We start from the raw sequence: 26,887 nt of genomic DNA on the forward strand, positions 1-26,887 counted from the left end.
TAGAATGATATGGGTTGATATATGATAAAAGTTAGCGAATATACCGCATATATGATCGGGAGTGACCTAATAGATGGACAGACACAAAACAAAAAGGAAAAAAGCCAAACCTTTTGAAATCATAATAAACGTCCAATTAGCATAGGCTCTTCTTTTTTTTTGGGAGGTATAAAAACTTGAAACATTTTTAATATTAACAACAGAATCGACTAAAACATGGTAAGTTCAGGTTCAGGGGATTCACTTTGAAGCTTATTCAATTTTCCATTGACGCTTTCCCACTCCCAAATATTTTGAATTCTAATTGGACTTGGTTATTTTTTTTTAGCAATTCTACGTCATTGCATTAATGCTGGTAGCAGGCCAAGTGGCTGCTGATGTCAGTCACCTTCACTTGGGCCAAAATGCCGACGAGAGTTATGGCCTTTCCTCCTCATCCGCATCTAATGTGGCAACTAGCTACAGTTCTCATTCTTCTGAAGCTGACCACGAAGCTCACCTTAAGTACTCCCAAGAGCAGGTTTCTGATGCGTCTGCAGTACCTGGTGGGGATTCCAGCTCATATCAACCCGCTGAATACACTGCAGAACATCTGAAGTCTACTTCCCACAATGAGGAGTACTCTGCTGTTGTTCCAGGTGCCGATTCAAGTTCTTACCAACCCGAGGAATACACTCCTGCTCATCTCAAAACTGTCACTGTCGGTGTTGAGTCTTCCGCTGTTGCTCCTGGTAGCGATTCAAGCTCTTACCAGCCCGCCGAGTACACTCCAGAACATCTGAAGGCTTCTTCCTACAACGGAGAGTCCGACGTAGTTCCTGGAGGTGATTCCAGCTCATATCAACCCGCTGAATACACTGCAGAACATCTGAAGTCTACTTCCCACAATGAGGAGTACTCTGCTGTTGTTCCTGGTGCCGATTCAAGTTCTTACCAACCCGAGGAATACACTCCTGCTCATCTCAAAACTGTCACTGTCGGTGTTGAGTCTTCCGCTGTTGTTCCTGGTGCCGATTCAAGCTCTTACCAACCCGAGGAATACACTCCTGCTCATCTCAAAACTGTCACTGTCGGTGTTGAGTCTTCCGCTGTTGCTCCTGGTAGCGATTCAAGCTCTTACCAGCCCGCCGAGTACACTCCAGAACATCTGAAGGCTTCTTCCTACAACGGAGAGTCCGACGTAGTTCCTGGAGGTGATTCCAGCTCATATCAACCCGCTGAATACACTCCAGAGCATCTGAAGTCGTCTTCCCACAATGAGGAGTACTCTGCTGTTGTTCCTGGTGGCGATTCAAGTTCTTACCAACCCGCTGAATACACTCCTGCTCATCTGAAAACTGCTACAGTCGGATTCCAGTCCTCCGCTGTTGTTCCTGGTGGCGATTCAAGTTCTTACCAGCCCGCTGAATACACTCCCGCTCATCTGAAAACTGTCACTGTCGGTGTCCAGTCTTCCGCTATTGTTCCTGGTGGCGATTCAAGTTCTTACCAGCCCGCTGAATACACTCCTGCTCATCTGAAAACTGTCACTGTCGGTGTCCAGTCTTCCGCTGTTGTTCCTGGTAGCGATTCAAGTTCTTACCAGCCCGCTGAATACACTCCTGCTCATCTGAAAACTGCAACAGTCGGATTCCAGTCCTCCGCTGTTGTTCCTGGTGCCGATTCAAGTTCTTACCAGCCCGCTGAATACACTCCCGCTCATCTGAAAACTGTCACTGTCGGTGTCCAGTCTTCCGCTGTTGTTCCTGGTGGCGATTCAAGCTCTTACCAGCCCGCTGAATACACTCCTGCTCATCTGAAAACTGCTACAGTCGGATTCCAGTCCTCTGCTGTTGTTCCTGGTGGCGATTCAAGTTCTTACCAGCCCGCTGAATACACTCCTGCTCATCTGAAAACTGCTACAGTCGGATTCCAGTCCTCCGCTGTTGTTCCTGGTGGCGATTCAAGTTCTTACCAGCCCGCTGAATACACTCCTGCCCATCTGAAAACTGCTACAGTCGGATTCCAGTCCTCCGCTGTTGTTCCTGGTGGCGATTCAAGTTCTTACCAGCCCGCTGAATACACTCCTGCTCATCTGAAAACTGTCACTGTCGGTGTCCAGTCCTCCGCTGTTGTTCCTGGTGGCGATTCAAGTTCTTACCAGCCCGCTGAATACACTCCTGCCCATCTGAAAACTGCTACAGTCGGATTCCAGTCCTCCGCTGTTGTTCCTGGTGGCGATTCAAGCTCTTACCAGCCCGCTGAATATACTCCTGCTCATCTGAAAACTGCTACAGTCGGTGTGCAATCTTCCGCCGTTGTTCCTGGTGGCGACTCAAGTTCCTATCAACCCGCTCAATACTCCGCTAAAGTTACTACCGTTCATTCCTATGTCCAAGGAAAGGCCGTTTTAAGTAATCAATTGCAAGCTCCCGCATACTCTGGAGAAATCGCTTCGTATCAGGATCCCGTCTCAAACAGCATCGAACCGTTTAACGCTGATACACATGTTCCAGTTGCCATTGGCCGGGATACTATTACTCCAGCTCACTTGCGTTCATCCTATTCATCTAACACCAACACAGTTTACAGCTCAAGTGCTGCCGCTTCATCAAAATCCTCATACGGCACTCAATATGCTTCCAATGGCGGTTATGTCTACTAAGTTTACCTCATCACAATAAAATATATTCCGATAATCAATCAATATGTATGCCATTGTCTGTAGACTATTATTCTTTGTTCGAATTTAATTGATGGCAAATCAATGATATTCTAAATCATTAATTTTGCAATTAATCGATCCTTTCTTCTATTGGGTTTTAGACACATTTAGCACGATAACTTCAAATTTAAGTGATTAGTGGGGCGTTGATCCGATCTCAACACGTTATGACAATCAGAAATACATTAGTTAGGGTATACAAATATTTACATTCTAAAAGGTTACAGTTCACGGAAAGGGTATTAAATTTTACAACAAAATGGATTTTGTTTTATGATTGAAGTAAAACAATTATCTCAACCTCAAACATATTTATCACAGCGCAATCAACTTTAATTAGACTGAGTAAATGGAATTTTATTAAAGATGATGATGTAAACTCGACTTTCTGTCTAGAAAAACTTATTCTGAATTTACCTAAAAGTCGTTTGGTTCCGCTTTGAAGTTCAATCTAAAAAGAAAGTCACTTCTTTTGGAAATACTTGTTGATACGTTAGAATATTGTTTGGTATTTCTTTGTGAGGCAAATGAGCCTTTAATAAAATGGCATAGAATTAATTTATCCTTCAAATCAAGCCGAGTTCTAAACAATTAACATATAAGCTTTATTTACAATTTAAAGTTTAAGTAACATTTAGCTAAACGGTCTGTAAATTATTTACAAATTTAACTATACCTATATTTCACAGTATATAAACTCACAATGCACTGGTCAAATTTTTTAGCTTTAGTCATCATCATTTTTGTCATGTTCTCATTCTCAGTTGAGTCATTAGGCAAAGTTTATGGGTTCCGCATCATTTAGTTAAAGTTCATGATCAACTGCATGGCATCAGGCATCAGCATCGCATCTGCCCTGTTTGTGTCTGTGTCGGCAGTGTGTCTTAGCGGTGGTCAAAGTAAAAGTTGATCTACCGGCGTCTTCCCTTGGCAGTGTGATTCGCAATGTATCTGTATCTGTATCTGCACTTGTACTTATTATGTAAAGCTTGCCATGCGGCTCGTAACTCTAGGCAAGCCCAAGGCCGTTTTAGAAAGTAAATTAACTGAACTGAACTTGATGATTCCCTGCAGTCTTATTCTTATTCGTTATTTTCCCCGAAAACCATTCTCTGAACACTGCAAATTGTTGTGATGACCTATTTTATAAGTGCCCTAATGGCCGCACCTAACCTCAGATAATTAGTTGTTTATTAAATAATATTATCCAAAAATCAATCGTTTGATTTTTAACCTTCGGTGTGGACAGAAATAAAACAATAAAAAAAATAGAGGAAAAAGTTACTATATGGCAAAAGACGCGGGTGGAGGGCTTCATGTTAGCGATGGCCATTGTCTAAACCGCTAATGAGCTTCATTAAAATTAGTCCACTCCGAAGAGATGATCCAAAAACGTGGTTAACACCACTAACAATCAAAATGAAACCCGTTGCGTTGGAAAACGATTTTGTAAAATAAGTTTAAAAACTTGTTTACGCCTTGTATTTGTCGCTACCCTGTACCCTTTTAGGGCGGTAGGGTATATTGTGTATACGGTGTTATTCGGCCTCAATATATCCCAAATTATTGATATCTTTACAAAAAACAAAACAAAGAGCCCACTTAGTTGAAGTAGTTATTAATAATTTAAAAAATTCAATCGATCCAAAAAATTTTTACATTTTAATCGTAAAATCGAATACGAATATTGCTAATATACATGAAGTAAATTACAGCTTTAGTCGATTGATATCTTTTAATTATCTATAGCCCAGATTATTATGACATTTGCTATGCCACAGGGTATCGCAAGGTCTATAGTCTGGTATCCATTCCTTTACGGGATGGTTTTAGTTTTAGTCTTTGCCTTTTTTTCTGACAGTTACTGGTTGTTTTGTTTTGTTTTTATTTATTTATTTGTTACAGTGAGCCTCGACTCTTCTTCTTTTGACGTCTGACTCTCTTATACTCACATTGCAAGCTGTTGATTTATATTGTATACCTACGAACCGGCAGGCACTTATGTATGTTTGTATATATGCATACACGGGTAGTGCTTTTGCCGACTATAAATTGCCGGCACGTTAAAGAGATCAGCATCAGTTCCAGTCTCTAGCTCGTCCAGCTCAGTAGTCTCAACAATCAACTTCATCATGGTTCGTCTAAGAATTTCACCTCCTTCTATTGGACTTGATAACGATACTAAATATATACATATTTGTTCTTTTCTTTCTAATCCAACAGAAATTCCTTATTGTCTTCGCCTTGTTCGCTTGCGCAGCTGCCGATGTTAGCCATCTAAGCAATGAATATCTGCCACCTGTTCAGCAGGTCTATTCTGCTCCATCAGTGCAGAGGACCTACTCGGCTCCTTCTGTCAGCTATTCGGCTCCAGTTCGCTCAAGTGTGTCCTACTCTGCTCCCAGCAATGAGTACTTGCCCCCAGTGGCTCAGGCTCAATCTGTAGGCTACTCTGCTCCTTCCGTGAGCTACTCGGCTCCATCGGTTAGCTACTCGGCTCCCGCTGTCCACTACTCGGCTCCTGCTGCTCCATCTGTCAGCTACTCTGCTCCCGCTGTCCACTACTCGGCCCCAGCTGCTCCAGCTGTAAGCTACTCTGCCCCAGCCGTTCAATACTCCGCTCCATCTGTAAGCTATGCTGCTCCCGCCGTTCAATACTCCGCTCCAGCTGCTCCATCCGTAAGCTACGTGGCTCCATCGTCTAGCTACTCCAGTGGCTCTGCCTACGATGTCGGCACCCAGTACGCCTCCAACGGTGGTTATGTCTACAAGAAGTAAAAAGGAAAACCAACAGAAAATTGTAAATAACTGTCAATTTTTTTTTTTTTTTACTCCCCCAAAACCCCTCACAATTTTTTTTTGTGTGAAGAAAAATAAAACAAGAGACGAAATATTTATGTAAACAAATCAATTTTTTCAAATTATTTAATAGACAATGGGAAATTGAAACTTAACTATGTATGTTTAATGGCTACCAATTTTGGAGGGAAACAACATTCATCATTAATGTACATACATATGTATATAGTTACCTGATACGTAATCGTCATAGTTGACATTAACATTTGGCAGGGCGGTTAAATAATTACCAGGTTTGGTGTTAATAGCTCAGGAAATAAACAAGTTATCCTAACACTTTTCAAAAGTTTCTAAACAAAAAGGCACAAAATTTATTGCTCCTCAAATTATGGACTGATATGTACATATATGTATGTATATAAATAAGACATTGTCAGCTATAGGTTAGATCGAGAATAATTATAGATCTGTAGGCTAAAATTTATAGACCTCTGCATATGATTATTAACGAGTCAGCACCATAAAATACCCATTTGGTTTAGTCTAGATAAACATTAAAAAACATAAACCAGATATGTCAGAGCCAAAATTTAATACAATTTAGTATGTGCATGCAAATTTTTGGTTAAAATTTAATTGCCAAAACACCAAATACCCTTCAAAACTGATGGAACACTTTCTAAATGGACTGAATTTTTTTTTTTTAAGTATCTTTACTTCCCGAATGCCATAAATACTAATCTATGCTAGAGAATGCTTTATAGTTTCAATATCTCAATTCTGTGAATGTCCTGTCTATTTTGAAATGAAAGACTAGACTATAAAAGGAATAATTGATTTTACGTAGCTTAGCAAATAAAAAAAAAATTTACTTTTTCATTAGAATTTTAAAAAAATTTTATACAAATTATAATTGACAAAAGAATGACAAAATCACAATGGAAAATAATGTTTTCCTATTTGTTGATTAGCATATTAATCTTTAAGATATTTGAATCTGAATTTCTTGAATTTAAAATGAAATTACTCAGCAATATGTGAAAAAACATACAGTGGAATAAAACTAAAACCATATTTGTTTTGTTTTCCAAAAAATTAATGAACATTATACCTAATTTTTAATAATTACTTAATTTATTTGATACGCTTGGTAACCCTTTATAGGTCTTAAGTACAGACAATACTATCAATGTTCCTGAAGTGTGAAGTTTTAAATTGATCATTAAGCCGTCTTGAGGTCAAGTAAATTTGACTTTTTGTTTTTTTTTTATTTTGGCCAACATTTCATTTCATCATTAAGTCTTTAAAAGTCTTAAATATTTTGCATAAAGAAGAAGTATGTAGGAACGAAACGACTAAGCTACTTTTGTTATAATTAATTCTATGGCAGTTTGTCATGTTTTTTTTTTATAAATTTTCCACTTTTGGTAAAAGGGGAAGCCCATAAACATGAGCTTTATGAGAAATCAAACAAGCAGTAGCATACTTTTCGGGATAAACAGTTAATCAATATCTGCACTGCAAAAAAATCAACTCTATTTAATACAGAAAACTTTAGGCTGTTCTTAATATACCCTATATGGAGACAATATTTTCAGCTTACATAAATGTTATTCTCAAAGTCATTTCCTTAAATGTACACAATCATTGTTTAAACTAAATATCAAAAAAAATTTCAAAAATTTTCTACAACTTATTTTCATCTTCATTTGGTGGATATCAAAAACGACAATATTAACTCTAGGTAGTCATATTTTAATTTTATACATTTAGGTCATCGTTTGCCGTTTCAAATACTTTAAATTTTTAAAGTTCTTAAAAATTTTCCTAATTCCAAAGCTTCAATTTTTCAATACTTTTTAATTCTATCGACTAACGTTGACGATCTAGGGTTAAAAGGTAAGCAAACTAGTAAAAAAAAAAGAAGACTAAATCTATGCTAAATTCAAAGTAACTAATTAAATATTAGAAGCATATTATTGAATGATTAATTCACCTGCGTCACAAATTTCACTAAAAATGAACTATTTATGAGACCAAATTTATTCATGTATTCATTTATTTTGTCACTTGTCGTTTATTTTTATGAACACTTTAGAGCTTTAGTGGTTTTCTTTGTTTAAAAATGTTTGGATTTATTTTTAATTCGATTTTTATGAAGTTTGGTAGGCTGATATAAATGGATAATGGTATATTATATAATTGATATAGGTGAGCTAGATGGCATTACATTATTACATCATAATTTTCGAAGATAAACAGGAGAATCGGGTCTAGATTTCGTTACCAAGATCTAGATGTTCATATAGACAAACAGACAAGCTAGATCGACTCGCCATTTAATCAATAATAAATATTTATTATGGAATCCGATATGTTACCTACTGCCTGTTACATACGTTTTGAAAAGTTTAATATACCATTTCAATCTCAAGGTGCACGGTATAATTATGACTAAAGAGTATTTAAAATATCTGAATTTTGCCACTTTAGGCCGACTAACAACGACTTTTCAGGCTGTGTCAGCTTACAATATAAACAAAAACCAAAAACTGCTCTCTGCAACCTTTTATTGGGGCAATATAAGTATAGGCAAACCAGTCCAGAGTTTTTGTCTGACCACAACAACCATAATATTTTTAATGTTGTCTCTTTTTTTATGCTAAAATGATACAGCAGATTTGTTGGTTTCATTTTTAGCTAATTAATTTGTATACACTTTTCGGCAAAAGAGTCAATTAGTTAAGGCAAGCATTCCCGAATGTCGCAAAATCAATTCATGATATCATCCAAATGGATTACAGACTGGGACAAACAATTATGCTGTCATTTCTTTTATTTATATATTAGGAATATAGTAACAAAAAGTGTATTGTCTAGTCGTGGTTGAAATCTTGATGGCTTATGCTGAAATTTTGATTGTTTTGCGACCCTCCGAGCCAAAGTCGGCATCTATATTTAGAGTGCAGAAACTTTTGCGGAACCTTCTCCCATTATGATGCAAAGTGAAATGGAAAGTGAAATGGAAATGCCAATGATGGGTTTGCATTTTATGTAAGCTAATTTGTATTAACTCTCTTATAAGTAGGCACTCCAAAAGGCCCCTGTCGCAGTGTTGAAAATGGAATTTGATTGGAAGCAACTGCTTCCGGCTGTATGGGCGATCGTTCTCTTCGTACCGCTAGCTCAGGCAGATGTCAGTCACTTGTCACTGTCCCATGAGCATGGAGGGCATGGAGGTCATGGAGAGAAAAACAAACAAGCAGATGCTGCCGTGGAAATGAATGATGGCCAGTTCTATCCTGTTGCCGGATTGCCTTTGCCACCGGGCTATGCCATCCCGACAGGAAATAATGTTCCACCCCCACCTGTGGCGCCGCCCAATTTCCCGTTGCCCATATATCCGCCATATTTTGGTTTCGGTGGTTCGCAGGGAACGGGTCCGGGGCCGGGCTTTTCGAATGTCGGTGGTCAACAATTCGCAGGTGGACCAATCCCAGAGCCCACCAATGGACAGTACACAGCATTCCCAACGGGCTCACAGGGCTTTCCGTTTCCCGGTACTGGTCCACAGGGTGGCGTGCCTTTCCAGCCTGGATCGCAATTCGGATCATTTGCGAATGGACCCCAAGCCGGTGCATTCCCATCTGGGCAACAAGCTGGTCCTTTTCTACCTGGGTCATTCCCACAATCAGGTGCTTTCCCTTCCGTCCCACAAACTGGTCCCTTCCCATCGGGCCCACAAGCTGGTCCCTTTCCATCAGGCCCACAAGCTGGTCCCTTCCCACCTGGTCCACAAGGAGTTCCCTTCCCAGCAATACCACAAGGTGGTCCCTTCCCATCTCAACCGCAATTCCCACCTGACTATCTTACCAATCAGGGTCTGCCGCTCGCTGGAGCCCAACAACCGTTTCTGCAACCATCAGGCTTCAATGTACCCCCCGGATTTGCAGGACCCGGCATCGACTTTTCAAATCCCTATCAGCAACCCTTCGCCGATGAAGCACAACCGGAAGAAGTGGATGCACATCCCACCACAGATGAGCCAACCAAAGCCAAACAATCTAGCGACACAGTCTACGCCCCGAATGGTGGCTATGTCTATCAACGAGCCAAATAAATACAACGCGTTTAGATATTTTATAGCCATCAGTCTGGGGGAAGACAACAAGACAGACATCATGTTCATCATAAATTATTTTTAATTTTTCGTATCAAGACAATCCAAACATGTGTTTGTTTATTTCCATCCAATGATGGCCAAACGTAGACAAAGTGTTTGGGGCACTGACGACCTCATTGTCTTTATGCAAATTGTTGTATCGAAATTTACATAAATTTAACGATATATCATCCATAATCAAAATATGCCTAATAGAGATTACAACTCGGGATAAGCAATAAACAACAAAAATAAAAACCAAAAATATAGAATCGTTGTTTAAAGTAATGTAAAATACCAAGTAAACAGATATTTTTTACTATATGTAATGGTCATCCAAAAAAATGTAATTACTGAATTGAAGTACTCAAAAAAATTTCACAATTTCATTTCATTTTTAAAAAACAAGTCATATGTAAAGAAAGCCAAACATATTCCATCTATAAACATCTTTTCACTCATGGAATTCTCCGCCTTATCTAGAGTATTAAGTTTTCCCTTACAACTCTTAAGTCAAGCCCATCTGGAAATGGGAAAATTATCAACAAAATCAAAGTCAAGCGAAGCCGAATGGCTCTGTCAAAGATCCTAAGAAGGAATAGTGGGTCAAAAAAGGTGATAGAGCAACCCAATAATAGGGTTAATTAGGGTCCTTAAGGCCAAAGATTTAAAATCTCCAACTTGATGTTAGGCTAGGTTAAAAGAAGATTCAACAAATAGATTTAACTTTAAAAATATAATTAATTCATAGAGCTAAATCGTAACATTCTTTAAACGTTAAATCCATCTCTAGGTCAGCATCTATAAAAACAATTTCATAGTAAAATTTAGTTTACAGCTCCACCCAATACCACGATGACTCCCATCTAGATTATTACTAGCTAGGCTTATTTGTTTACCTAAATGTTTACTTTTATTTAGCTTGAACTAGGGATCAGATCAAAGGTCAGGTACAATATATGAAAGAGGACACTTTATACACCCACTAGACTAGACTACAAATAATACTAGACTTGTATAATTCAATATCTAATCGACTATTTTTAAACATAAAGTTACATATGTATATCAAAAACTTTGAAATTTCTCTAAATGGATAACAAATTGATTGTTTTAGGAAAAATAGCTTAAAATATGGTTTAATAAGCAAAATCAGCAACTACCTTAGTCTAAGACGATTCACTTATAAAGCTCAAATTATGCTGTCGATTTCGACTGAAATAGATAAAATATATATATTCAGTTAAGGATTAGGCAAATATCAGTGCGCGAATCTGTAACATTGCCAAATTTTACCCAAATTAAAATATGTTATCGCATTTTAATGTTTTTAAATACGACTTAATCCAGCACTGTATATATTGCAAATGTTTTAAAGGTACATTAAACTAACCAAACCAAATCATTGTTTAAGTTAGCTCATTTTGAAGTTAAAATCCCTCTGGACATAATCATTTGTAGGAGATATATTGCAGATATATGCGTTTTTTGAAGGGTAAAGATAAATGCAGATAAATGAATTCAACACTGTGCCATCTATGAGATGCTTATGATGGTGAGAAATTGATAATATAATTATTGATTTATGATTTGCCAAATGGCCAATCATTTTTGTGTTTGTCTGTGTGTGTATGTGCTCCAGGGGTGGACTTGATTGGCGAAGGCAAGAAAATGTAAATATAAATTTTAATTGGTTCAAATCATACGCCAATACGATGTTTGAAATCTTATAGGTATTCTTGCGATAATTGTGTCTCAAATGTAAAACCAAAGATGCAATTTATACTAACTTAAGGTTTTTCCATATTAAATGTCTTAAGTGTTATGTTTAACGTTTTCTTGAGCAAGTATTGTCCAAATTAGCCCACTATTATCACCCACTCGCATGGTCCCTGAGGCGCTTCTCCCATTTCAATATGGATATGGATAGCTTTAACCTTTAAGTCTGTTGTTTTGTGTTTAATTTTTGTATTTGTATTATGCAAATGAACTCTTCAGCTGTGGTCCGAAAACGACATTTATTTGGTTTTTATATTTTGTTTTTGTAGCTACTTCACAAAATTTTGTAGTTTGATTCAATTCACTTGTTAATGCGCCTTATAATTTATGCATTTTCATGAGTAGCCCGAATAGCAACAACAACAACAACAACAACAACTCTATTGTTATTAATATCATTATTATTTATATGACACTTTGGTGATGTGTCTCTCTGGTTGAAGTTTTTTTACACGGTTGTCGGCAGTGCAATTAGTCATTATCCGATTGATAATTTTGTGACATTTGACTTCTATCCTCGTACTCCTCCTCCCAACCCACACCCCCTCCACATACTGACCTCGCTGTGGGTCTGAGGCACGTGCACAACATTCGACATAATATGCATAATTTTCTAAGCATTCATTTTTATGGATCTCGATATGTTGTCCATGTCTCATTTATGTATAACCAACAAGCTTATCATATAATCTTCGGCTATGGGAAAAATACACAAAAACACCTACGATAATATTGCATGCATAAGATATTCCATAACATTATAAAAATGTGAAACATTTACACATTTAAATGTATGTACATAACATTATCGCATAGCGAACATTTTAATGACTGAAAGGTCAATCGTTTCATTCAAAACAAAATTTGTGATTAATTTAAATGGAGAATTTCAACAAAAATTATGAATTATGAAAACTCTTTGAGAAGGAGAGGAACATCCTCTTATTTAGGATTCTCTTACATGATGGCTTAGACCTTAGATCTGACTAATTGATAGGAAAATCTCCTTTAAAAGGAGAGAATTTTTATTTCATTTAAAATTCTTTAAAATTATCGATTACTTAAATTATTGTCTTTTATTAGCCATAAATAGATCTGCATACAGATACTCTTTAACAATTACTGTCTAAAAACGATATTTGTACTAAAGTTCCATGATTTTTTATATCTCAAGTCTCTATTTATGTCTTAAGATCTTTGACTTAATTTACCATTTAGAACTGGTTAACTTATAAATAAAGGAATATTTGTTTCATGTCAATGAATATTTTTGTTAAGAATTTTGCACTTAATATCCAATCGATAGATTTTTGTATCTACTTATTTGTAGAAAAATCGGCAATTGGAGATAACACAATTGGTTTTGTTAGGATAGTTATAGTTTTGGATGTTGAATGTTACGAAAGTAGGGATTTAGGTGGCAAATTCGAGTGGGTTTAAGCTTTAAAATTTCATATTACATCCCAATTTGAAACAGGTTATTTGAACATTCGTAATGATTTTTATAATATACCCTGTATCCATAACATAAGAGGGTATATACGATGATAATAATAATTTGTGTGGTATCCATTTCATATTCCATAATCTTGACTGATTAATATGCTTAATTCTTGTGCATTGCAATCTCCTATCGATTCCAGGAAAAACTATTATCGAATGCTAATAAACTTTGCAACACTGCAAAGAATTGCATAAAGAGAAATTACAATCGAATGCTAATAAGTTTTGCAAAACTGTTAAGAAATCAAGACCTGCTTGGAGCTCTCTTTAGTAACTTTAGTAAGGAAATCCTGTAGTGGCAAACCCACCTGCTAAAAGGTATCGAAAATTCGAACTAATCGGCAAATGCTTACGAGATTTTTATGTTAAAATTGAAGATGCAAATAGTCTGTCACACAATGATAGAGGTTTTACTTTGTTTCTCATTTTTTTGTTTGTTTGTTTGTATTTCATTTTTTGTCTCTATGGTTTCGGTTTTTTAATATTTTTCAAATCTTTTCATTTATAAATCAACATGAAAATGAAATGCGTTTTGCACGCTTTTGTTTTGCTGTTGCCCAGAGCTCATTAGCATAGCTCGAACCAATTAAGGAGAGATGGCCATTTGGTGGACCGTGCGTATGGAGAAGATGCCAGCGTCACCATCTGTTGGCCAAATGCCTCATTGGCTCTTCTATTTTGTAACTATAAATGCTGACGAGCACTGTTAACCCGACATTAGTTTATCGATTACATTCGCTTCGTGCAGATTGGCTATATTGCATTTTGTGCCCAAGGGACAACCGTGATTTAAGTGATTATGGTAGGTCGCCCTTCCTTTCCCTTTACATAATTTTGTTTGTTTTTTTCTGTTTGTGTTTATGTGATCCTTTTTTTTCTTCTGCTTAGAAACAATTTGTGTTTATTCTCGTGGTGGCTGCTCTTAGCTGGGCCCAGGCACGCCCCCAAGGAAATGTTGTTCTTGGACAAAATGGATATACTTCAATCAATCAGGTGGTCTCGGCCAATCCAGTCTATCAGCAGCAGGTCCTGCAACAGCAACCGTTGGTATCTGCTAGTCCAGTCTACCAGCAAGTTCTGCAACAGCAGCCACTTGCCCAAGCCCCAAGTGTCCAGATTGAGTCGATTAAGCCATCGTTGCCGTTGGCCAGCTTCTCCATTCAGCAAACGAGCGGCCAGCAGGAGATTAAAGCCGCACTGGCTACGCAGGTGAAGAATGCCTATTTGCCTCCCGCACCTGCTCCAGTTGAGATCCAACAGACCTACACGGCGCCAGCTCCAGTTGTCCAGGAACCACAGATCATTGCCCCAGTCCCTGTTCAACAGACCTACACGGCTCCTGCTCCAGTTGTCCAGGAACAACAGGTGATTGCACCTGCCCCTGCTCCAGTTCAGATCCAACAGACATATGCTGCTCCCGCTCCAGTTGTCCAAGAACAACAGGTGATTGCACCCGCTCCAGTTGTCCAAGAGCAGCAAGTCATTGCTCCAGTCCAGGTTCAACAAACATACACGGCTCCTGCTCCAGTTGTCCAGGAACAACAGGGGATTGTACCTGCCCCTGCTCCAGTTCAGATCCAACAGACATATGCTGCTCCCGCTCCAGTTGTCCATGAACAGCAGGTCATTGCCCCAGCTCCAGCTCCAGTCCAAATTCATCAGACCTATTCGGCTCCCGCTCCAGTTGTACAGGAACAACAGGTGATTGCACCTGCTCCAGCTCCTGTTCAGGTGCAAGAAACCTACTCGGCTCCAGTCCAAGTCCAACAGACCTACTCTGCTCCAGCTCCTGTTGTACAGCAACAAGTGAGGAATGCCTATCTGCCTCCAGCACCTGCTCCAGTGCAGATCCAACAGACCTACACACCTCCAGCTCCAGTTGTCCAGGAACAGGTGATTGCCCCTGCACCAGTGCAGATCCAACAGACTTATACGCCTGTCCAGGAACAAGTGGCTGCCCCTGCTCCAGTGCAGATCCAACAGACTTATACGCCTGTCCAGGAACAGGTGATTGCCCCTGCTCCAGTGCAGATCCAACAGACCTACACGCCACCAGCTCCAGTTGTCCACTACTCTGCACCAGCTCCTGCTCCCCTTCCTGCTCCTGTACCAGTTACTATTCCCGCTGTTCAGGTTCAACAATCCTACTCACCTCCAGCTCCCATTGCCGTTGTTAAAGAGGAAACTAAGGTCCAACAAACCTATGTGGCACCGGCTCCAATTGCAGCTCCAGTTGTCCAGGAACAGCACTACACCGCCCCAGCTCCAGTTGTAACTCAAGTGCAAGAAACCCATGCTGCTCCCGTTCAGGTTCAACAGACATACACGGCTCCTGCTCCAGTTGTCCAGGAACAACAGATGATTGCACCAGCTCCAGCACCAGTACAGATCCAACAGACCTATTCGGCCCCAACTCCTGTTGTCCAGGAACAACACTACACCTACACTGCCCCAGCTCCGGCTCCAGCACCTGCTCCAGTTCAAGTTCAACAGACCTTTAATGTTCCTACTGCTCCTGCTCCTGCACCCGTCCAACAGACCTATTATGCACCAGAGCCCGCTCCCGTAGCCCAACCGACTTACACTGTCCCAACAGTGCAACAGCAGCCTCAATATGTCCAAAGTCAAGTGCAGCAGCTCCAGCAATCGTTTGTCCCACCCGTTGCCCAGCCCATTGTTCATCAATCCACATCCACCTACAATTACAGTCCACCCGCAGTCCAACAGCAACTGACCTACACTCAATCCCAACCGGCTGCAATTACTGCACCCGCTCCCATTCCTTTGGCCACCAGCCAAATCACTTCCTCATCCAGCAGCTCAGTAGTCGCGGAGACCGGAACTGTCTATGGTGAGAACGGTGGATATGTCTACCAGAAGCATTAAAGGAATCACAAAAATATGTTTCCCCATACACCCAACATCACTTAGTTCAATTTCTAGCACAATTTTTACACTGTTATATTTTTTTTTACCTTCAATAAAGAATTTTTAAAAACAAAAAACATCACAGTTTAATCCATGGAAACCAAGGACCTTACCTATCCTTATGATGATATCTTATGATGGTAAGGAAGCAAAGGATAATATCCTAGGGAATTCTCGACCTAATCTGATCATAAGGCATTGAATTCTTATCCAAGTCTTATTCCCCTCACTTCTTGACTTTATAATCCTGCCCTCATCCCATTTAATTGGCAAAGTAGTAACATAGAAGGTGATGCTTGGTCCAACCTGATCTGATGGGAACGTATTTATATAGACACATCATTTACAGTCCGAAAGTTATTCATTTCTGACATCAATTGTGGTCCACCAAAATGGTTCTACCGTCTTGTCGTAACCTAATTTCCTTTTTGAGGTCCACAGAAAAATTAAAGCTAACCGGAACGAATCGAGGTAAATCTGAATGAAATGGCATTAAAGACGGTCAATTCAGATCTACTTAAAAATTTGTATACCCTTGCAAAATTTCTCTGACCAAAAGTCGATCCATATTAGTTTAGTTTTCTCTCTTGAGAAAAACCTTACGACTTATTACGACTAATGTACGACTATTAAGACTTGGCCGAAAAGTACTAAACTGAAAGAATCTGTATATGCAAAGGGTATACAAAACTTTGACAATGCATACCCTGCATAGTCCGTTTTGTTGTTGTTGTTGTTCTTTGTATCTGAATGCCGAAACCAAAATCGGGTTAATGTTGATGAGCAAAAAAAAAACTTGTTTTACCACAATTAAGGGAATTGAACTGCACCCACCATAAGTTAATGAAACAATACATACACATACATACATACAAATGTATATATATATATATATATGTATAAATAGCATACCGTAGGTATATAAGGCACAGAATGCAGAATGTATTATGTATATAAGAACGATCTTTGCTTGTAGAAATTTCAGTTGATTCTTCAAAGTGCTTGCAGTTCGTCATGCAACGGCTTGAAGGTCTCTTGGCCAAGCTGTTATGCCTCCACTTGACGTTGGCTATTTTCCTCCATTCACTTGGCGGTGTCGAGAGCAGGTCATTAGGCCAGGCAGCCAGATCGATACAAATAATTAAGAACATCGAGGATGAGCCCATACCGATGACATATCAATTCATCACCGATCACCATCAGCCAACCACATTGGGTCAAAATTATTATATCAAGCCGGGTCAATTGGTGGGCTCATTCAATCTGGATTCAGGTATTCTGAATGTAAGGCATCAGAGTGATGGCAAGAAACCAATTAAAAATAAACACAATATTCTATTTGTGGCCTATGGGCTTAAAAATAATAAGCCAAAGGATATAAGTTAAGCCATTCTATATAAATGTGTTTTGCGAAAAAATAAACTAAATCAATTAAATTATAAGTAAGTTATGTCAAGTCGATAATGGATCGTGATTTATCAATTTACAACCTTAAAACAATTTCGTAATAAATATTTAGATATATTTTCGACGTATAAATTGCCTCTAAGAAGGAAACAATATGCCTTATGGCTGTCTCTCTCTTTCTTTCTTTCCCTCTCGCTCTCACTTTCTCTCCTTTTTCTTTTATTGCATTTCTCCTCTACATTTTGTTAACTTATAAATGGCTGCACTAGTCTTTAAATTATTTCCAAAATTTTTTTTTATTCGCATGATAAAAGTTTGTAAAAAACATAAATAGTTTTTTTAGAGAGGATCGAATACAAAATTGTTCTTTGGTTCTAATAATAGGCAGATCTCTAGGATTCACATAATGTGAGAAATAATGTTATTTTGGCCCACTGTGCATTGTATTGAATTTTGGATTTTATTTTATTAATTTGGCTCATTCCAAAGATTGCAATAAATAGTTTAAACAATGCATAAATCTCATGCTTGAAAACGTTAAAAGAAATTGCTAACTAGTATAAAAAACAAAATTTCTATTCATGTCACAAAAAACGAATTCTCGCCCATTGTACTTAATAGTAGTATCACTTTTTTGGCCCATCACGTAGGCTACGACAACTTGAAATTTGCCTCAAAAATCAAGGTACCTAGAGATTCCCCAAAGGTTTAATCAGAAATAAAGTTACATCGGACACGTTTGTACTCTATTCCTATTCGACTGCTTAGTATATATTTCTACAACATTAATACGAACCGTGCATTTTGGTTTTGGATTTCAAAAAACAAAAATTACTCGTGTCCAGGAATCCTGAATCAGGAATCACCCAAACCGGGGTAAGTAAGCGAAGACCACACCAACAAAGGAAGAGGATCTTGAAAACAAAGGTAATTGTGATTCCATTCTCCATCTAGTGTCACCAAATCTCAGTGCACACGTATAAGAAGTCGGAATAGTTAAGGGTCAGCGTATCAAGATGGTTAAACTTAGCCAACAACTAATTGAAGCCCGCGGCAAAGGCTTGGACTATCGCCAAATTCTCAATCTGAACATATGGGGAACCGATCTTGATGATATCAGCATCTTTACGGAGATGCCTTTACTGGAAATTCTCTCTTTGAGCCTTAACCAAGTGACCACATTGCAGGGCCTCAGGAACTGTCACAATCTGAAGGAGTTGTATTTACGGAAAAACCTGATCGCAGACATTAGTGAATTAAATTACCTAAAGGGTGCCAAGAACCTAAAGACTTTCTGGCTCTTGGAGAATCCTTGCGCAGATACCCTTGGTGATAACTATCGCCGCTCTGTGATAAAACATTTGCCGCAGTTGAGATTCCTGGATGGTGTCGCAATTACCGACGCAGAATTGGAATCTGCCCTTAACGATGAGCCCCCTATGCCCCCTATGCCCCCTAGGGCTGAGCCCAGAGGTCCTCCACCTGAAGAAGTAAACCCCATACCCAGACGTGCTTCTAATAAGAACCGTCGGGAGGAAAATAAAAAGGAACGAGAGCAAGAGAAGTTGGACAAAGAAATTGATCGCAAACGCACGGCAAACTCTAGTTGCCATGTAGAGAAATCGCGACGTGCTAGTCCCCCAGCACCGCTAGAGATTAGCCGTCCAGTTGTCCAGGAACGCCCACCTTCCGGCAACGGTGATGGCAATCATATGGAGCAACAGAGTGAGCCGACCATGCCGATGCAACCAATGCAGCCTATGCCACAAGCTGCACAAGGACCGCAGACAATCCATGTACAACACGGGCCACTAGCCCATCAAATGCCCCAAGTGAGCCAGGTATCCCAGATGGCCCAGATGCCATCAATGCAACAATTGACAATGCAACCATCGACATCTCAGAGTGCAGCTGCTTCGCGCAGCTTCTGGTCTGGATCTCCGGGGCCAGACTTTTCGCAAAACGATCGCTATATGGAGCAGATGAATTATCAACGTTCACATGACCCGATGTCATCGAATTTTATGGGAGGATGCCGCCAGGAAGAAATGGAGAAAATGCACTATCAAGCTGCCAATTCGATGATGTTCCCAATGAACAATGCTGCTTCTCCTAATCATCGTGAGCATTATGGGCGCAGTGGTCCAGTGCGTTCCAATGTCAACATATTGTCGTCGATCCGTTACCTGATCCGTGAACTGGACCCAGCCAGCTTGGTGGTGCTCGGTCAAGCCATTCATGAGCAGATGGCCAAGATGCTACCCTCCGATTAAATCCAAATATTTCGTTCCCGTACAGTTAGCAGGTCACGATTAATCGTGATTCATAGCTATTCAAAATTTTCAAGTTAATTTACGTTCCGATGAGTTTAATTCTACTAGACTGAAAGATGCTTTTGGCGAAAAAAAATTGGAAATTCTTGTCAATCAACCGAAATCAGAATGCCAGATTCCGATGTGAAGAATGAAAGCCATCAGCTTAATTACATTTGTAATTGTTAATTTTTGCAAACTAGTTATTGCATTCTTGAGTGTTCGATATGTGCATAAATATAATTAATATGTCACATAAACTTTAAACTGGTTTTTTACTCTCTCAGAACAGAAATTTAAATGCTAGAGCAAAACGTTTTTCAAATCAAAGCCGTTACTTATGTTTTTGATTTAATACGTTACATTCAATGAACTAGTTATTAAAAATGAACCATTTCAAGCCAGTTAAATATAATAATTGCATAATGGAGTTGCGTTATCATTGAATATATTTTATAAATGTAAATGCAAATAATTTTCTAAATTACTTTTGTTTCTTGAAGTATTTTTGTTTATTATTTAAATTGTAACATGTTTCAGTCACATGACCTGCGCTGTGACGTGAAGTGATGAATAAATGTAACATATCGATACTTATCGCGAGCTATCGATAATTTCAATGGTATCCAAAGATTTTACTGTTCTGAACACTGAGTGGTAATGATTCGTCTTTAAAAGGATTAAAAACCGAAACTCCTGGAAACGGCGACGGGTGTAGAGAAGTGGAAGTGCAATACTAACTACTGGTGCGTTTATTTTCGTCTGTCTTTGTGTAGTTTTTGTCAATAATTGTTATTGCTGCTGCTGCTGCTGTTGTTGTTGTGGCTGCTGGTGCTGGGTGATGGGTGCTGCTGGCCCGATTGGGGGCGGTGGGAGAGATGCGTCGGCGAGCAAATAAATCTATTGATTTTTAACAACACTGATGCGCATAGACAGAGTGATAGAAACTGGAATAGTAATGAGGAAAACAAAGGGAACGTAAACCAGCCTCCGACAGTTCACCCAGATGTCCTTCCTTGGCCACTCTCTCTTGCTCGCTCGCACTCTCACTCTCTCTCTCTCTCTCTCTCTTGCCCTAAGGGTAATGTTTTTCTTTTGGAGGCCAAGCTTACCTGCGCAGCACTTGCAGCAGCAACAACAACAACGACGACAACAACAAAAACATTTAATTGGCCCAGTCTTTGCGATGCAGTTGAAGTGATTCATCCGTTAGATCATCATCGTCATCATCATCATCAGACTCTTTCTATCCCCCCCACAGCCGAGTCGTCATGAACTCCAATTCGTGCAGCGACAGCAGCAATGAATCCAATGCCAATCCCCATCATCATACACCTGATCTAAGGCAAATGAATTTTGGTAAAACTGCTGGCGTCGGTGGAGTAGGAGGAGGAGGAGGTGGAGGTGGTGGATCAATTTCATTGCAACAGGAACGTTATGTATGGGAAATGAGGACACGTAGTCCAAATGTGACACCTGCCAGCACAGTACTAAATTCACCGGATTTAAATGCCGATCTGCCGTATGCACCACTTAAATGCGATTTGGAAAACGGATCGATTCAAGGATGTGACTCGCCAACGGATCAGGCAGGCAATTCCTCATCCTATTATTATCAACGTCCACACTTGCATCAAATACGTGTGGGGCGCAGTCCGGGCAGTCAGTTTGACCACTCTCAGGTAAAAAATCTACCCCTTACTCAATTTTCGAAAAGAGGGATTAAACTTTTATTTTTGTTTTAGGGCCTGGCTAGTCCCGGCTCACCCACGGATGTCGGCAAAGCCGATGGCCAGTGTGTGCGGGATGGCGAGATTGTCGTTTTCGATGACATCGATACCAATTGGATGAATAAGACATCTGCATTGTATCCTGGTAGCCATGAAGATGTATTAAAAGTGACGAAAATGATCGGCCAATTGCCAATTGCCGAATATGAGGGCTCGCCACGACGATTTGGCAATCAAGTGCCATTGTCCATGGGTCTGCAGAGTTCGCGAAAGCGTCCACCAGGATATCCACAACGTGTCTCGCCCCAGGCAACTAACACAGCCACAGTTACCACCATTACTAACAATAATGTGGCAGGTGGAGGTGGAACTAAGTCTTCAGTGGGAAATCTTATTGATCTCATCGATCATGAAGAGTCTGCTGCTACTGCTTCAAGTGGAGGGCCAAAAGATCTAGAGACTACTCCGACTTTTGATTATCTCTATGAGTTTTCCGAGACGCGCAAAGTCCTAGAGGAGTTCTTCAAGGCCAATCCAGAGGATGAGAAACGTTTCGGTGACTATGCGAACACAGAGAATGGTGAGGATGCAGCCAGTTCACATGACAATCGGACGGCAGCGGCGACACCAATAGAGCAGGCCTATATTGGTCAGCGCTTGGCTAGAATACCCAATGATGAGCTGTACATGGTACATCGTTCACCAACCAGAAAGCAGCACCAGGTGAGGACTGCCTCAATTTGATTGGTTCAAAAATAACCATTACTTTTTTGTGTTTCTTAGCCCAGTGGTAATCACAATATGACACCGTCCAATGTTTACCAGGAACACAACGATATTGAGCTTTATATCGATTCAAATAGCCGTAGCAGCGGTGATCTGGCCGATACCGAACTGGAGGCCAATTTGCGTCGTCATTCACGAAATTTTACACTATCGCCAGAGACCACTGACTACGATTCAAATTGCGGTGATTTGGACAGTCTGTCCAATGATATTAACTGCCCTACAGATTATGGCAAACTCTATACGAGCATGCCAGTTCTAGAGGATGGCCTAAGTAGTGGTCATGCCTCGGATACGGAGAATAATGCATCTGTTGTCTGCGACAAGCATAATGGGAATGGCAACGAAATTAGGAATATTACTGAAAATGGTGATAGACTGGAGAATGACTATAATAATAGCGCAAGTCTGGCAACAGTCACCACAGATGTCTCCCAGTCGGCATTGATAAGCGATTTTGCAATAATTCCAATGCCAATGCCACACCAACAGTCGCCGACATCGCCGTCCCCTGCTCCGCTGCCGCCGCCGCTTACTCCACCGTTATCCGAACTAAAACACGACCCGGTAGATTCGTCAATGGTTGAAGATGATGATAATAATAGCTCAAATTGCAAAACATCGCATTATGGAGCAGTCTATGCAGCAGCAGCAGCAGCAACGCCTCCTCCTCCAACAACGACGTCAATAGCAACCCATTGTCCAGCTGTAGAAATACAAGAGGCCATGAAGGAGATACGTTCCGCTCTGCAACGGGCCAAAACGCAACCGGAGAAGCTTAAATATTGTGATGAGGTGCTGCCAGCTGATCCCGATTCACCTGTATGGGTGCCACGTCAGTGTATTCCCACCAATATTGGCAACTTGACGCTGGCCGAAGAAGAAGCCGATACGGATTTGGAAACAGATCGTTTGTTGGGCCAACAAAGACATAACGAGCATGATTTCTTTGCAGATCGGGTAAGATGAACATAAAAAAATTGCCCCTTAATGATAAGAGAGGACTAATTTACGTGTGTGTGTTCCTTCCTGATAGCCTGATAGCAATGCCAATGAGGCCAATGCGGACAATGCCAGCAATGAGCATCTGAATGGTGATAATAATAATTCCCATAAAAACTCCAAGACAATCTATTCGCCGGCCACCTTAAGACAGGGTATTGGAACCACACTCACACCCAATTCCCCGGATGTATGCAAAGTGGAAGTATCAGTGACAACTGGCCAACTCGGTTCACCGGATAACTTGCAGTTCACCAAAAGTCCAACGGGTTCAATTAAATCCCTTAAAGATTCGGCAAATAGTGACCGGAAAGCCAAAACGCGCAACAAGGAGGGTAAGTAAAGCCCTCCCTCCCCCAAAACTCCTTAAATATTATTAGTATATATGTTACATAGAATTTAATTCAATTCTATTTTGTATGCTGCATTTAAATATTAATCATTTGTCGTATGTCTGTGTCATGTAAGTGTTTTATCCGCCCCCCAACATTTATTGAAACTTTTCGATTAGTGAGTTCTAATTCTCAGTGTCTCTCTCTCTCTCTCTCTCTCTTTCTCTCGCTCTATGTCTCTCTCTGTTTAGGTTTATTGGAACCAAAAGTATTAATCGAAGGCGTTTTATTCCGTGCCAAGTATTTGGGTTCCACTCAATTGGTGTGCGAAGGTCAGCCAACAAAATCCACACGTATGATGCAGGCCGAGGAGGCAGTCTCTCGCATTAAGGTAAGTTCATATAATTTGATTCGATTCGAATGAATCCCACAAAAACACCTTAGCTAGGCTAGCTTCCCCCATAACTTACATATATGTATGTCTCGGCTTTTTTCTCTTGCCACCCTTGCTGCTCATTCCTCACTCTGTCTGTCTCTCAAAATCAAAACAAAAAAAAAAAAAAACAAAACAAAAAACCAAATAAAACAAAAATAGGCTTTGGTAAGCATAATTCTTTGGGTGAACAAATCGTTTCATTGTTTTTTATAAACTAATTTTATAACTTTACTCTTCGCTACCAGGCGCCAGAGGGTGAAAGTCAACCTAGCACTGAGGTCGATCTATTCATATCAACTGAAAAAATAATGGTGCTCAATACAGACCTCAAGGAAATAATGATGGATCATGCTCTGCGTACCATATCCTATATAGCTGACATTGGTGATCTTGTTGTCCTAATGGCTCGTCGTCGTTTTGTGACCAACAGGGATATGAATGTTACTGGCGGACTGGATGAGAGTCTAACATCTCCCTCTGATTTGGGTGATGGTTCGCATCCAATTACCACAACAACTACAACTACCACAACGACCAGCACCACCAATAACACCACTAGCAGCAGCACCACCATTGATTGTGACTCACCTCCACTCAAAGTGGAGGGCAATAAGCTCAATCGCACACCCAAAATGATTTGTCACGTATTCGAGAGTGATGAGGCACAATTTATTGCCCAATCAATTGGTCAGGCCTTTCAGGTAGCCTATATGGAATTCCTTAAAGCTAATGGCATTGAGAATGAGAATTTAGCCAAAGAGATGGACTATCAGGAGGTATTAAATAGCCAGGAAATTTTTGGCGACGAACTTGAAATATTTGCCAAAAAGGAACTGCAAAAAGAGGTCGTTGTACCCAAGGCCAAAGGTGAAATCCTTGGTGTGGTCATTGTCGAAAGTGGCTGGGGCTCAATGCTTCCCACAGTGGTGATAGCCAATTTAATGTCAACCGGCGCCGCTGCCCGTTGTGGCCAATTGAATATTGGTGATCAATTGATTGCCATTAACGGTATGAGTTTAGTGGGCTTACCTCTGTCCACCTGCCAGAGTTACATACGGAATGCCAAGAATCAAACTGCCGTCAAATTCACCGTCGTGCCCTGTCCACCTGTTGTTGAAGTCAAAATCCTACGACCCAAGGCATTATTCCAGCTCGGTTTCAGTGTACAAAATGGAGTGGTAAGTTGTTTCTCAACGTTTCTCAATTGTAATCTTCAAGTATTTGTTTTGTTTTGTTTTCTTTTATATAGATATGCAGTCTACTTCGCGGTGGTATTGCCGAGCGTGGTGGAGTACGTGTGGGTCATCGCATCATTGAGATCAACAATCAAAGTGTGGTAGCCGTGCCCCATGATACTATTGTTAAGCTGTTGTCCTCTTCTGTTGGCGAAGTAAGTTGACTCTTACAAAAGTTCTTTAATAATAAGAAAATAAACTTTATTCAATATATAATAAGCCAATTTGTCAATAGTAAATTGCGTCCAAATTGTAAAGTAGACCATTCTTAAAACTTGTTTTGTTTAAGCTTTCTAGTTGTAACAGTATTTGCTTTAGAATTGTTACTCAATTACTAATAGTTCTTAATTTTATATACTGAAAATGTTTGCTTAATGAGTAAACTGGGAAACCTTTTTATTTCTCGTTCGATTTTCTACCTGAATCTCAGTTTTTAATATAATCTTTATATAATCTTAATTTTACAGATTCTTATGAAAACTATGCCCACATCCATGTTTCGATTGCTCACTGGCCAGGAGACGCCTATATATATTTAATATGTTCACTTACATGCCGCGCACATCCAATTGATAGAGGACAACTGAAACTGGAAATGCAAATTACCCAAAAACAAAACAAAAAAAGGAAATTATTGAAAACCTTAAATTACTCATTTAATTTTAAGGACAAATAACGCACGCAAAATAACAAAACAAACCAACAAAAACAAACAAAACAGACAACAAAACAATCAAAGAAAAAGCGAATGCAATTTACTTCAGTTATTTGCTTTTCGGTTGCTCCTTTTTGTTTCAACTTGTATATGAAAAAAGACTGAATTTGATTATAATTGTGTGTGTATGTGCGTGTGTGTGTGAGTGTGAGTGTGTGTATGTATGTATGTATGTGTGTGTATGTATTCGAGAGACAGGAGACAACCAAACAGAATGATAAAGAAAGAGAGAGAGCGAGAGAGAAAAGAAGACGAACTTTACTACTCCGCATTCACATTTGGTGATTGATCGATCCTTTGGATTCCTGTTCCTGTTGGTATTCTCGTAGGGAGTAAAACTACTCCTAGCATTCCACACAATCTGTATAAAGCCCTAAAGCAAAATAACGGCCTTCTCGATTCGAACTCGGTCTATATAGAGAATATTTTAGTTGAAGATTTCAATTTGAATTTACATGCAAACGCGCACTTTTTTTTTGTTTATTAACTACATTTATAATTTAAATATAATGCAAAAAGATAAAGGAAACGAAAAGAAAAGAAAAAAAAAACAAATCAAAACAAATGAAAAGAAAATGTATGCCAAAAACTAAGTAAGCATTGGAATGAGATTTCGTTAAATTTTTTGTATATTTTAAAGATTTTATTTTTATTTTAAATATTTATAAACTAATTAAAAAGGCGCATTCATTGCCTGCCTGCTAAACAAAACAAAGCAAAAACGAAACAAAAATGAAAATGAAAAATGCATTTAAAAAATTGAGAAAACCAAAATTATAGAAATCTTACTTGATCTAAAACTAATTAATGCCATATATAGTTACAAAATGTACAACAAGAACAATAATTCCAGCATTGAGTGTAGTTTCTGTTAATACATTAATTACATATATATATAGATATATATATGAATAAGCAAATAAGAGAGAAGCATACATAAAACAAAAGTTACAAATTTAGAAGTTAATTTAATAAGCAGAGAGATAAACGATAATAGATAAAAGTAAACACAAATAAAAAATATAAAGAAGAGGGAACAGTAAGAGAATGGAAACAG

The 26,887-nt window shown here is 39.3% G+C and overlaps 7 protein-coding genes across 10 annotated transcripts; all 7 read left to right on the top strand.

Annotated features, from left to right (window-relative positions):
- Positions 1-349: 349 nt before the first annotated feature.
- LOC6648536 (spidroin-2) lies at positions 350-2,644 on the top strand. Its single transcript, XM_002071499.3, has one exon. The coding sequence runs from the start codon at positions 350-352 to the stop codon at positions 2,642-2,644; it is 2,295 nt and encodes a 764-aa protein (XP_002071535.3).
- A 2,153-nt stretch (positions 2,645-4,797) lies between these two features.
- Positions 4,798-5,611, top strand: LOC6648537 (cuticle protein 16.5). Its single transcript, XM_002071500.4, has 2 exons — positions 4,798-4,839; positions 4,928-5,611. Exons 1-2 carry the CDS (start codon positions 4,837-4,839, stop codon positions 5,480-5,482), a joined length of 558 nt encoding a protein of 185 aa, XP_002071536.1. The 5' UTR covers positions 4,798-4,836; the 3' UTR covers positions 5,483-5,611.
- A 3,013-nt stretch (positions 5,612-8,624) lies between these two features.
- On the top strand, positions 8,625-9,623 carry LOC6648538 (proline-rich proteoglycan 2). The gene has a single exon (XM_002071501.1). It carries the CDS (start codon positions 8,625-8,627, stop codon positions 9,621-9,623), a length of 999 nt encoding a protein of 332 aa, XP_002071537.1.
- Positions 9,624-13,466: 3,843 nt separating this feature from the next.
- LOC6648539 (proline-rich extensin-like protein EPR1) lies at positions 13,467-15,939 on the top strand. Its single transcript, XM_023179593.2, has 2 exons — positions 13,467-13,749; positions 13,836-15,939. The coding sequence occupies exons 1-2, from the start codon at positions 13,747-13,749 to the stop codon at positions 15,831-15,833; spliced, it is 2,001 nt and encodes a 666-aa protein (XP_023035361.1). The 5' UTR covers positions 13,467-13,746; the 3' UTR covers positions 15,834-15,939.
- Positions 15,940-16,875: 936 nt separating this feature from the next.
- Positions 16,876-17,261, top strand: LOC124460428. Its single transcript, XM_047011158.1, has one exon. It carries the CDS (start codon positions 16,890-16,892, stop codon positions 17,259-17,261), a length of 372 nt encoding a protein of 123 aa, XP_046867114.1. The 5' UTR covers positions 16,876-16,889.
- A 728-nt stretch (positions 17,262-17,989) lies between these two features.
- Positions 17,990-19,861, top strand: LOC6648541 (uncharacterized protein F09G8.5). Its single transcript, XM_002071504.4, has 2 exons — positions 17,990-18,158; positions 18,237-19,861. The coding sequence occupies exon 2, from the start codon at positions 18,299-18,301 to the stop codon at positions 19,553-19,555; it is 1,257 nt and encodes a 418-aa protein (XP_002071540.1). The 5' UTR covers positions 17,990-18,158; positions 18,237-18,298; the 3' UTR covers positions 19,556-19,861.
- A 366-nt stretch (positions 19,862-20,227) lies between these two features.
- Positions 20,228-26,315, top strand: LOC6648542. 4 transcript variants are annotated; one of them, XM_023179590.2, is made up of 9 exons: positions 20,228-20,340; positions 20,834-21,276; positions 21,340-22,047; positions 22,108-23,070; positions 23,147-23,447; positions 23,696-23,835; positions 24,126-25,058; positions 25,130-25,270; positions 25,583-26,315. In XM_023179590.2, the coding sequence occupies exons 2-9, from the start codon at positions 20,866-20,868 to the stop codon at positions 25,652-25,654; spliced, it is 3,669 nt and encodes a 1,222-aa protein (XP_023035358.1). In that variant the 5' UTR covers positions 20,228-20,340; positions 20,834-20,865; the 3' UTR covers positions 25,655-26,315. The 4 variants fall into 4 exon arrangements, with proteins under 4 accessions (XP_023035358.1, XP_046867063.1, XP_046867064.1 ...); XM_047011107.1 differs by having other exon boundaries at positions 20,856-21,276; XM_047011108.1 differs by having other exon boundaries at positions 20,856-21,276; positions 23,714-23,835.
- Positions 26,316-26,887: the final 572 nt, after the last annotated feature.

This window comes from Drosophila willistoni (genome assembly GCF_018902025.1).
Source record: "Drosophila willistoni isolate 14030-0811.24 chromosome XL unlocalized genomic scaffold, UCI_dwil_1.1 Seg141, whole genome shotgun sequence".
Lineage (NCBI taxonomy): Eukaryota > Metazoa > Arthropoda > Insecta > Diptera > Drosophilidae > Drosophila > Drosophila willistoni.

Excerpts from the sequence above, each read along its gene's own strand:
- LOC6648536 (XM_002071499.3), top strand. The coding sequence starts at position 350 with ATGCTGGTAGCAGGCCAAGTGGCTGCTGATGTCAGTCACCTTCACTTG.
- LOC6648538 (XM_002071501.1), top strand. The coding sequence starts at position 8,625 with ATGGAATTTGATTGGAAGCAACTGCTTCCGGCTGTATGGGCGATCGTT.
- LOC124460428 (XM_047011158.1), top strand. The coding sequence starts at position 16,890 with ATGCAACGGCTTGAAGGTCTCTTGGCCAAGCTGTTATGCCTCCACTTG.
- LOC6648541 (XM_002071504.4), top strand. The coding sequence starts at position 18,299 with ATGGTTAAACTTAGCCAACAACTAATTGAAGCCCGCGGCAAAGGCTTG.
- LOC6648542 (XM_023179590.2), top strand. The coding sequence starts at position 20,866 with ATGAACTCCAATTCGTGCAGCGACAGCAGCAATGAATCCAATGCCAAT. Across the intron at positions 21,277-21,339 it reads GTCAGTTTGACCACTCTCAG|GGCCTGGCTAGTCCCGGCTC; the intron begins GTAAAAAATCTA and ends TTTTTGTTTTAG. Across the intron at positions 23,448-23,695 it reads CAAAACGCGCAACAAGGAGG|GTTTATTGGAACCAAAAGTA; the intron begins GTAAGTAAAGCC and ends CTCTCTGTTTAG.